The 11,111-nt window shown below is 36.9% G+C and overlaps 1 protein-coding gene and 1 pseudogene across 1 annotated transcript; one reads left to right on the top strand and one right to left on the bottom strand.

The window, feature by feature from the left end:
* Nucleotides 1-677: 677 nt before the first annotated feature.
* On the bottom strand, nt 678-3,269 carry LOC109690994 (HMG box-containing protein 1-like). The gene is made up of 2 exons (XM_020170670.2): nt 2,999-3,269; nt 678-1,861 (listed from the first exon to the last, which is right to left on the bottom strand). Exons 1-2 carry the CDS (start codon nt 3,267-3,269, stop codon nt 723-725), a joined length of 1,410 nt encoding a protein of 469 aa, XP_020026259.2. The 3' UTR covers nt 678-722.
* A 7,460-nt stretch (nt 3,270-10,729) lies between these two features.
* LOC141410649 (small nucleolar RNA SNORA40) lies at nt 10,730-10,821 on the top strand (annotated as a pseudogene).
* The last annotated feature ends 290 nt before the right edge of the window (nt 10,822-11,111 follow it).

Here is an 11,111-nt window from a genome sequence, read left to right as displayed (position 1 = left end):
CTGCAGTATTATTTGTAACAGTTTGTAATGGAAGTCTAAGTACATATATACATCAACTCTCAGATACTTACGGAATGAGAAGCTTCTCTATATATAATGTAAATACTACTTAGAATATCATAAAACATTAAAACTTAAATTCAACATTATTTTATGTAATCACTTGATTTTTCTTAGTTCTGATCCTTAGAGAAATAGGAAGACTGGAGGAAGATAGCTTTAATATATGAACAATGTGATTGGCTTGAGTGACAAAGGATTCTGAGATGAGGTAGGGGTAGAGGAAACAGAGGAAGGACTTGAATTCATTTTGATTCCTGGGTTCTGCTTTCTAAGTTCAGCCTTTTGACAAATCTGGCAGCTTGCTAAAACTACCAATGCCTGCACATTCCAAGACTCACTTAAACACTCTTGAGATCTGACATAAGGAAATGTTATATGGAAATGACAAATGTTAGAACTGTGTCCTCTTAACAGGTAAGAGACTTTTACTATTAGTGATGAGGTAGATCTTCACCATTTACATAGCCTAATTATCTATGTATTATAAAATAATTACACATGATCCTAAAAATTCAAGTAAGGTCCTAAGTGAATTCTTCCTTAAAAAAAAAAAAAAGGAAGAATTCAATAAAAGCTATTGAAGAGTAAGTTTACTAAATTATCCCAATTACTGTGACCTGTATTGAAGTGTTACTCAGTAATTATAATCAGAATTATGTTTACCTGTTATCTTTCCCTGGATACATCTGAGTATATTCAATTCTGTATTTTTTGGCAAAAAGCATGAAGGCATTCATTGGTCTTTTGCACTTATTAGGAGAAGCGGCACTCACAGTCCCTGAGCTGTGGTTTTTGACAGCCTTAGCATACAAAGAACTAGAAGAGAGCTGTGATGATCCAGGTGAGCCACAGTTTTTACTGAATCCAGATCCTGCAAAGTCTTGACCACCAGGTCCTCCACAAGACAAAGATGCACGACGTTGACAAGCCATACTGCTTAACACATAAACTGCAGAAGAATCCATAGGTGTGAAGTCATAGCTTTTAAATGTATCAAAAACACCTGAATCGTCAAAATGAATGGCATCAGGGTGTCCAGGAGGTAGACATATGTCACCCACGTGAATTTCACAACATGGGATGCCAGGCTGCACCACAGTCAAGCTTGGGTAAAATGATGACCAACCTTTATTTTTAACATAGAAAGGATGTTCCAGCTTACACTCTATGGTAAGTAAGCCATCTTCTACTGTACTAGGATCAAAAGTTAACTTCAGTACAGACTCACCAAACGATATATTTTCTTCATGTGATAACAACTTTAGACCATCAGAACCATAGCCCTTGTGAGTGCCCATTTGGAGATCTTCTTCATTATCACAGCCTTCAGCTCTGGCAAAATCTTCAACATCTTGCCATTCTTTATTGTTTCCCTTATGAAAACACAGTCGAGTTCCTTTCAAAAAACAGTGCCAAATGGTTGAAGGCCAGGAATTGCACCATCCCAAATCATCATCATCTGACAAGGAGGACATGCAGAAAATGCCAGATTCTGACTCACTATTTGCCCTTTCATGTCTTACTGGTGTTTCCTCCTTCCAGTGGTGATGAGGGAAGGTTGTCTCACTCTTCGAAGAGGATGACACTGGTGGAGGGCGTGCATAGGAATGTAAACTTTTGCTAGTAGCTATGATGTGTACAGGAGATGATCTGTTGTAAAATGAGCACTGCATGAGTGGACTTTGTGGACTGGTGGCGATATTTGCTAACTCTGTCAGCCAGTCCACCTCATTTTCACCATAAGTATTTTCCGATATGTCTGAGGTATTCTGGGTCCAAGATGGTCTTGGATATTCTTTTTTTTTTTTTTTCATTTTTCTTTTATTATTCATATGTGCATACAAGGCTTGGTTTATTTATCCCCCTGCCCCCACCCCCTCCCTTACCACCCACTCCACCCCCTCCCGCTCCCCCCCCTCAATACCCAGCAGAAACTATTTTGCCCTTATCTCTAATTTTGTTGTAGAGAGAGTATAAGCAATAATAGGAAGGAACAAGGGTTTTGCTGGTTGAGGTAAGGATAGCTATACAGGGCATTGACTCACATTGATTTCCTGTGCGTGGGTGTTACCTTCTAGGTTAATTCTTTTTAATCTAACCTTTTCTCTAGTTCCTGGTCCCCTTTTCCTATTGGCCTCAGTTGCTTTAAGGTATCTGCTTTAGTTTCTCTGCATTAAGGGCAACAAATGCTAGCTAGTTTTTTAGGCGTCTTACCTATCCTCACCCCTCCCTTGTGTGCTCTAGCTTTTATCATGTGCTCATTGTCCAATCCCCTTGTTGTGTTTGCCCTTGATCTAATGTCCACATATGAGGGAGAACATACGATTTTTGGTCTTTTGAGCCAGGCTAACCTCACTCAGAATGATGTTCTCCAATTCCATCCATTTACCAGCGAATGATAACATTTCGTTCTTCTTCATGGCTGCATAAAATTCCATTGTGTATAGATACCACATTTTCTTAATCCATTCGTCTGTGCTGGGGCATCTTGGCTGTTTCCATAACTTGGCTATTGTGAATAGTGCCGCAATAAACATGGATGTGCAGGTGCCTCTGGAGTAACAGTCTTTTGGGTATATCCCCAAGAGTGGTATTGCTGGATCAAATGGTAGATCGATGTCCAGCTTTTTAAGTAGCCTCCAAATTTTTTTCCAGAGTGGTTGTACTAGTCTACATTCCCACCAACAGTGTAAGAGGGTTCCTTTTTCCCCGCATCCTCGCCAACACCTGTTGTTGGTGGTGTTGCTGATGATGGCTATTCTAACAGGGGTGAGGTGGAATCTTAGTGTGGTTTTAATTTGCATTTCCTTTATTGCTAGAGATGGTGAGCATTTTTTCATGTGTTTTCTGGCCATTTGAATTTCTTCTTTTGAGAAAGTTCTGTTTAGTTCACATGCCCATTTCTTTATTGGTTCATTAGTTTTGGGATATTCTTGATGTGAAACATCTGAACTTAGCTGGTATATGGCAGATTGGGTAGGATCACTCCGAACAGCCTGAAGTTCAGGAAGGTCATCAAGTTCCATGTGCTTGTCACAGGAGTTATATCCAGGTGAGGATGGCAAATTCTCATTACATTGCAGCAACTCCAATGAGTCATTCATTCCTGAAGCTCTCTTGTCCATTACCAGCAGGAGTTTCTGTACTGCATTAGGCATCTGATTTGTCTTCACTTCCCACACCATGTTATGGTGCCCTGTCGCCATTACCAAATCTTTCAAGCTTCGTCTTCCTGCTCTAGTCATTTTAGAGATAGGGTCTCACTTTTTGATCAGGTCCATGATCATCCCATTTTAGACTTCCTGCTCTTGCTGAGATGATAGCCGTGTGCCACCCTGCCAAGCTATTGGTTGAGATGGAGGTCCTGCAAACATTTTGCCTGGGCTGGCCTCAAATTGTGATCTTCCTGATCTCAGCCTCCCAAGAAGATAGGATTACAGGCATGAGCCACCAGTGATCAGCACAATTATATTTTTAAATTTCATCAATAAAAGTTTATTTTCTCTCTTATTAATGTTTTATCCTACATCCTTGGATTATCTAATGACCTTTGATTTTGCCTCTTGTCCTGCACACCTAGTATATTTCTTACCATCTGAATCTTTACAGAAAAAGGTTGGCTACTCTTAAACCAAATTATAAAGTTAACCATACCTAGCATGGGAACAGGGTTTACTCACACTGACTTTTACACATGTGTTTCATCGATACATTTGCTACATTCTCTTCCTCAAGGAACTATCAATATGGTATCGTCAATATAATCAATAAACATTATCCTTGATGGGGGTCATGAAATGATTACATTCCCTTCAGAGTATAATTGGCCAAATGGGAAAGCTGCTATAAATCCTAAAAGTGTACTGTTATGCTAATAATGTGAAGGAAAACTGATTATTAAATCAGAGAAAAAAATTCACCCGATCAAGGCACATTATTTCCATCCTTAAGAACACCTCATCTAGAACAGCAGCTATAGCAGCGGTTACCCGGACTACGTTTATTATTACCTGCTGTCCTGCAGCACCCACCTGTCTTCTGTAGAGGCCAAATTGTCTATTTGAATTCGTACATAAAATGATCACCATCCATGCATGCATCTTTTTAAATCATGAAGATGCCACTGATCTCTCTGACTCCCTCTGGGATCAGGTATTGACTCAAATTTATTTGGGGAAAGGTAATAATGGGAAATTCTAGTTTTTCACTGCTTAGAGGTGACTGTCATTGCTTAATATATTTATTCCTATTATCAACTCAAGAACTGAGGAAATAATCACAGAAATCTTCCCCAGATCTACTGAGTTCACTGTGAGACTTGAATTTGGGGTTCAACTCTATTTACCTTAATATTTTAACTCTCCCTCCCCCCAACAGTCCTCGATTCTGAATATGTTACTTCAGAAGGAAAAAAATCAAAAATAAAAAAAAAGCTGTGGAGGTCTGGGTATATCACTTTACCCAGTTTAATATTACTTCAGTAACTGACCACAAAATTATGAGAAGAGAGAGAAGATTTGAAATGTGTATGCTATAGATTCTCCTTCAATGGAGGCATAAGGGTCTGGCTTGCATTTTAATAAAAGGAGAGACCACAAATGAATGTACTCATGGTGACTCAACCTTGTAGACTGCCCATTTTTTTTTTCAGTTGTAGAGATTATATGGTCAGTTAACTATCTTCAAAAGTGCCTTAAATTCAACTCATCCTAATTCCTTAGTTTATGCTCTAATGGTAACCACATCCATGTAGTCTGCAAACATAAAAGAATTTTATTGAAATCAAAGATCATTTTACTGGCAGCATCTCCTACCTTTTTCCTCTCTTCAGTCTACTGAAAATAAACTCTAGAGAATTCTTCAAGCAATGTGGTGCCCAGCTCATCAATGTAGCACTTAGTGTTTTGGTAAAGAAAAAGTCTATAAACACAAATTATTTCTTCTATGGTATATGTAGTAGTTTCTGGAATCTTCGATTTCATTCAGCATAGGCTCCCATTTAGTCTAATTTCAGTTAACAGATCAAGCTTCTTTCACGTATTCAAGCACTGGGCAGAGCATCCTTTAAGAGCTTCAAATGAATGAATTGAGGCTTGTTTAAAATCCCATTTCCGAGGGGGTGGGGGCAGGAGGGAGAAATGACCCAAGCATTGTATGCACATATGAATAATAAAAAAATTAAAATTAAAAAAAAAAAAGAAAGATCAACCAGAAAAAAAAATCCCATTTCCCCTTTCCTAGTGTAGCAAACATACTCAGCATCTATGGCAACACAAACTCTCCAAATTTATAATAATAAAAGTTTTTAAATCTAATGAAGTTTTCACATGCTTTCACACTGGGATTTGAATTTACAATTAGTTATGTCCACTGTAGTATCCTAGCTCTAATTATAAGAAAAGAAAACGAGGGGTGACAGGACTGGAAATGAGAATTGGCATTTACTCACAAGTTAATGAGCTTGTGGATTACTGCTTGAGCCACTCAGCCAGCGTGCACGTGTGAGCTTACTAGAGCATCTTCAAGCTACACAGACACGGTTGTCAAGCAGATGAAAAGGGGTGGCATCTACTGATATGAAAGTCTTAGAGTTTGTGGCACTCAGATGTATCTGGAACCTTCAAATTTCCTTATACCATATTTCAGTGTCCCAATCCTTCCAAAAAAACCCTAACTTCTACAAGAAACACATTGAGACTATAAATTTAATCTTTGTTTAAATTCAGAACATCACAAAATCAGATTCTAGACCTGAAGATTATTTACATAAACACTGTGGATATAAAGAGTTTTTCGTTTGGGGGTTTTTTTTTGTAGTGCAGTCATAGAAAAGCTGTGGTATGGTGCTGTAAGTATAGAATTTAAATCTACAATTCTGTCCTTTTTCTCTCTAGCAGACTTTGTAGCAACTATCTCACTCTGTAGTCCTTGTGAAACTTATTATAATATAACAACTATCATATGGCCTGTCTTCAATATTTCAATGATAGCTGTCATTGATTAGTAATATAATTCTCTAATGGTAGCCTGTTACTACTGCTTTTCAGTCTAAATAGGTCAAATAATAAATTCCTAATTACTAACTTGAATTCTGTTACTTGTAAAGCCCTTGGACAGCAAAGACTATAATTGGCTCACTGTAACAGAAAACACTCTGGTTATATTAAACACAAGGAGATGAATACAGAGAATTGGATGTTTACAAAATTGGTGGAAGGACCAGAGGTGATCTCTTGTGCTGTGCTTCCAGAAATTACTTCCAGGACAGTACTGAAGAACCAGCCCACCACCAGCACCTTTATTTCTGCCACAAGCAAGCAACATATCTGCAGTTTCTATACTCAAGATTCCAAATCTTGCTGTAATTGAAGGTCAGAAAACAGCTGGCACAATCACTTACCTGATGAATATTTTTGACATGTGTTCTAGGGAGAAACTGTACTGGGAAGAGGATCACTTCATAGCCAGAAGACAGAAGAAGTTATAAGATAATAATATGATATGCACGTATATAGAGATAGTTAAATTTGTTCTTTCATTCTAGTACATGCAGTGTTGGTATCTTTATCTTTATCTTATTGTCAGAAGAAAGCATCTTGTCATTTCTTACAGAGCACCTGAATGGTTTACCAAAGCATGTGACTCAGAATTTTAAGGGAAAAAAAAGTCCACTTTGGGATAATAAGCATGTAAAGCTTCCCTGTTGTATGAAAACTAAAACCATTAAAAATCTGAATGTCTAAGTTAAAAAGAAAAGATAATAATATGATAGAAACCCAAAAAGAATTTAGAAGTTTTAAGTTAGGATAGAAAGGGACAAGAAAAAGAAGCACTGAGCTCAAATTTTATAAAATATTCACAAGAATGTGTCTAGGACTTTCAAACCTATTGAAATCACCATAAGAAGGGGACTAAGATAGAAAGGAGAAAAATGGAAGGGACGAGTAAGTACTCACATATGAAAATGGAAAAATGAGACCTGCTGAAACTATTCTAAGAAGGGGGAGGGAGGAATAAAGGAGAATGATGGAAGGGGTGAATTCAACTCCTATATTATAAGAGCTTTTGTAAATGTCACATTGTACCCAGTACAACAATAATATGATAACTACAGAAGTTAAATGTAAATAAATAAATAATACAATGTTCTGCTTTGTGTGAGAGAGTTCCTACTTTGAGTACCTGGCTTTCTACACAGCAGAATCTTAAGTGATAAACTAGTGGGAGTACCTGTATTCCTTAAATGAATACAAATCCCATCTATTTATTTCATAGTTGCATTTCACTTTTTTCATAAAAATTTCTATTCTTAGGCAATACAGAAAGAAATAACTTTAAATTGCTCTCTCTCTCTCTCTTCTTTAGAAGCATTTACCAAGTCTCATTTCTTTTCTTTTATCCACTGTATAGAAAATGGATTTATTGACATAGCATGGACACAGAAGTTGGGACTATAAAACCAAAGCAAAGAATTAATATAACTGAAGAATTCTGATAAAAACTAAACAACCATGACAGAAAGAATAGAAAGCCCACAGTAGTTTTTTTTTTGGTAACAGTCAAATAACTGAGATTAAATGGGTTGGTATGCTTTTAATGAGCTTATACCATGAACAGGTACAAATTTGGGAGCAATAGTTTATTTGTGAGGTAACCTTAGGAAGCACCAGTAGAAGAGAGGGGAAAATAGAACTGGGAAGAGAAGGGAGCAAATAAAAGGTGCGCTTAAGGAGCTGTCAGTGCTGAGGCGATTGGAGCTCTGTACTTCCCGATGGAGCTGAGAGAGAATGTAGAATTAACCTCAGAATTACCCCACCCAAGCAACCCAGCTGCTTACCACCATCTCGTCATCAGTGATGAGGCTGCTCCCAGCAATTTTGCTTCCCAGAATTTCCAATTGGGCAGGAAGAGGAAAACCCCTTTCTGCAAAGGTGAAAGCCAAACATGGTTGTATACACCTGCAATGCCAACACTTGGGAGGCTGAAGAACGATCCAAATTTCAGACTAGTCTTGGGTAGCATGTGACTCCCAGGCCAGTCTGGGAGACAGAGTAAGACACTGTCACAAAAAAGCAAAAACAACAGCTACTTGGGAAGTGGAGACAAGAAGATGGTAACTGAGGCTAGCCCAGGCGGTTAGTGAGACCTTATCTCCAAAATAAAATAAAAACAAACAAAAGTGCTAGTAAGTGTAGCTCAAGTGGTAGAACAAGCACAAGGCCCTGGATCCAATCCTGAGGACCTACAAAAAAAAAAAATTCACGATGCTTATACACAAAGGTTAAGAGCATTTATTATAGTGTTTTCCTTTGTGTTAATTATCTCAAGAAATATTTCAATCCCTTATTTTCTTTTTAATAATGAAGAATTTACCTCCAGCAAAAAGTTTTAATTGACAAGCTACTTTAATGTTCTTTAAAAAATCTATTTGTCCATAAGGTGATTAAATAGCTGCTGAGGAAGGGAGAGAGGAAGTAGTTAATTTTATTAATTCTTGAAATTCCTAAGAAATGTGATTTTCTAACTCATTTCTTTTTTTAGAAATCCTCCTGTGTAAAATATGCCATCCCCAAATGTCAGTCTTTCTCCTCAGTTTAATACCTTGCCATACAATATCAAAAAATGAACAGCATCAAGAAATGAATAGCAAAAAAAAAAAAACCAGGTGAATTTAGATTGCTTATTAAACACAAAGTAAGCCAAAAATTCACGTAACATGCTTTTTTTCCTCTGCTTTTATCTCCCGTTGCATTTTCTTTTGTACCATTTGAAAGTGGTTCTTTTAAATACCACTTTATATCATGACAACAACAAAAAAAATTCTAATGTTTTTGTTTTAAAAATAACTGTCAACATTGTAATTTCATACTACTAAAATGTCCATCAGGGTACATCAGAACTTTTCTACATAATTAATAGCAAATCAATTTGAATATTAGATTATTTCAGTTGCAACATTTTGTTCCTAAACTTCCCCTTTTGGTAAATTAGAAATCAATAAGACTCTCACATCTTTGAATGTGAGAGCTTCCATTTGACCTTTCCGTCTGCAACATGAGGAGTTGATGATGGCAGCAAACAAACATTGAACTGCCTTTCAAGTTTTCTCCTTCCCAGAGGACCAATTCTTAATGAAATTTAGCAATCTGGGATGATTGTCCTTTGTAACTTCCTTCCTTAAACAGCATGCTAGCAAAATTCAGGAAGGAATTAAGTCATAAAAACAGCAAGTAATTCTATGGCTAATGATATCAGAGGTATCACTTCTGTGATTGAACTACAGGGGGACTAAATTGTCCTCCAACTTGAGATTTACCACACACATGAAAAAATACACATCCTAATTTTCAAAAGTAGTCATGTGGCCAGATATATAGTAAAGATGATTTTTCTGGACCAAGGGACAGTTTGTTTTACATAGCATTGATCAAGGTGAATTTTCAAGGTTAGGTATTCAGAAATCACGCTGAATGTGATAATTTTCTTGGTAATACCACTTGGCAGTTCTATTAAGGACATAATTTGATAAAGTCTTCACTGAAAATGGCTCCTTTTATAAAAATAGGTATCCAAAGAGATAATTATGCATATTTCAATTACATTTATATGCAAAGACTTATGCTAGAGAAATACATTACTGACCTCTAGGTGTTTAAGTAGACAATGGATTAAGTCCATAAAAGCCAGCAATGGTGATCATAGTTTGGGGAAGAAAGGCAAAATAGCAGTGATGTCCTTAGAAGTGGAAACCATTTTGCTACAACCACTGCTGCCTACCTAGTATCCATTCTCCCCTTCATTTTTACTCATAGACTTTGTACATACTGGCAACATAGCAACAAAAAACACTTTCAACCTGTCCTGCAGGTATGGTGGCCATGTGCCAGTTCTGGTCAATGAAACTCCTAGGAGTTTTCTGCAAATGCTTTGTATTATTACTAAGACAAGATTCTTCTACTCCTTGTTTTTTTCTTCCTCTTTATGTCTTAATTGTGGGTTTTTTTTTTTTAATTTTTAGTACTGGAGCTTGAACCTAGAGCTCATGTTAGGCAAATAAATGCTCTACCACTGAGCTATATCCTCAGTCTTAGAAATCATCATGAAACCCTAAGTACAAGAACCACTTTTCGAGAATAATGGAGCATAAAGGAAGCTACAGGAAAACTGGCACTGGCTGCTTCAGGCTTATACTATTTGCCTGAATAATTAGCATTTACTCAGAGCTAGCTATGTGCTGATCCAGTGCTGGACACCACCACTCCATCTCATCTAATGCACACAAAAAATAGTGTAAATTAGTTGCCCAGCTATCACCAATGAGTGACTGGGATGAATTTGAAACTAGATCTACTAACTAACTATGAAGTCCTCAATGATCCAACCAGGTGACTCTCCATCTAAGTTTGCCAACTTCAAGATTTTACCTGGGGGGTGGTAATGCATTTCATTCATAAAAGACTTTCTGTAAGTGCCCTTGTTATCATGAAGTCATTTGGGAAAACTACAAAGTCTTAATTCTAAGAGAAGCCTGAAGAGTTCATTGAAGTAGATATATACTGAGACGTAGAAACTAAATTTTCTCGCTTACTTCTTCCAGTTAAGGAAAATTGCAAGATTCCTTGACATGAAAGGTGTTGGGAAACAAACCAGAAAAAAAAGTCAATGAAAAATTTATAGATAGGTGCAAAAAATAAAACCTCTTTTGCAACCAGAACTCACTATACAGTATGAGTTTTGATACACCAAAGAAGGAATATGGCAGAAAAAAGATCCACTGAGATTAATAACTTCTTCACACCCATGGCCTTAAACATTGTCAGTGACATGGTTTGGATTAGTTTGGGGAACAATAGAGAGGAAATCTTCCATGTTGGAAAAACATTCTATAATGGACATATTTTTCTCTCTGATTAAGCTACAAAACCAGCATACTTTTTTAATGTTATGACTTCAATCAATTCATAAGGCAAAGCACTGTCATTTGAAACTTAAGAAATTGTGTTTCTACAAAAAAAGATTAATTTTTCAAAAACTCACCAGTTTCATAG

The sequence above is a fragment of the Castor canadensis genome, chromosome 8, assembly GCF_047511655.1.
Source record: "Castor canadensis chromosome 8, mCasCan1.hap1v2, whole genome shotgun sequence".
Lineage (NCBI taxonomy): Eukaryota > Metazoa > Chordata > Mammalia > Rodentia > Castoridae > Castor > Castor canadensis.
Note: the sequence above shows the minus strand (reverse complement) of the source record. Positions and strands in the feature narration are given on the sequence as shown.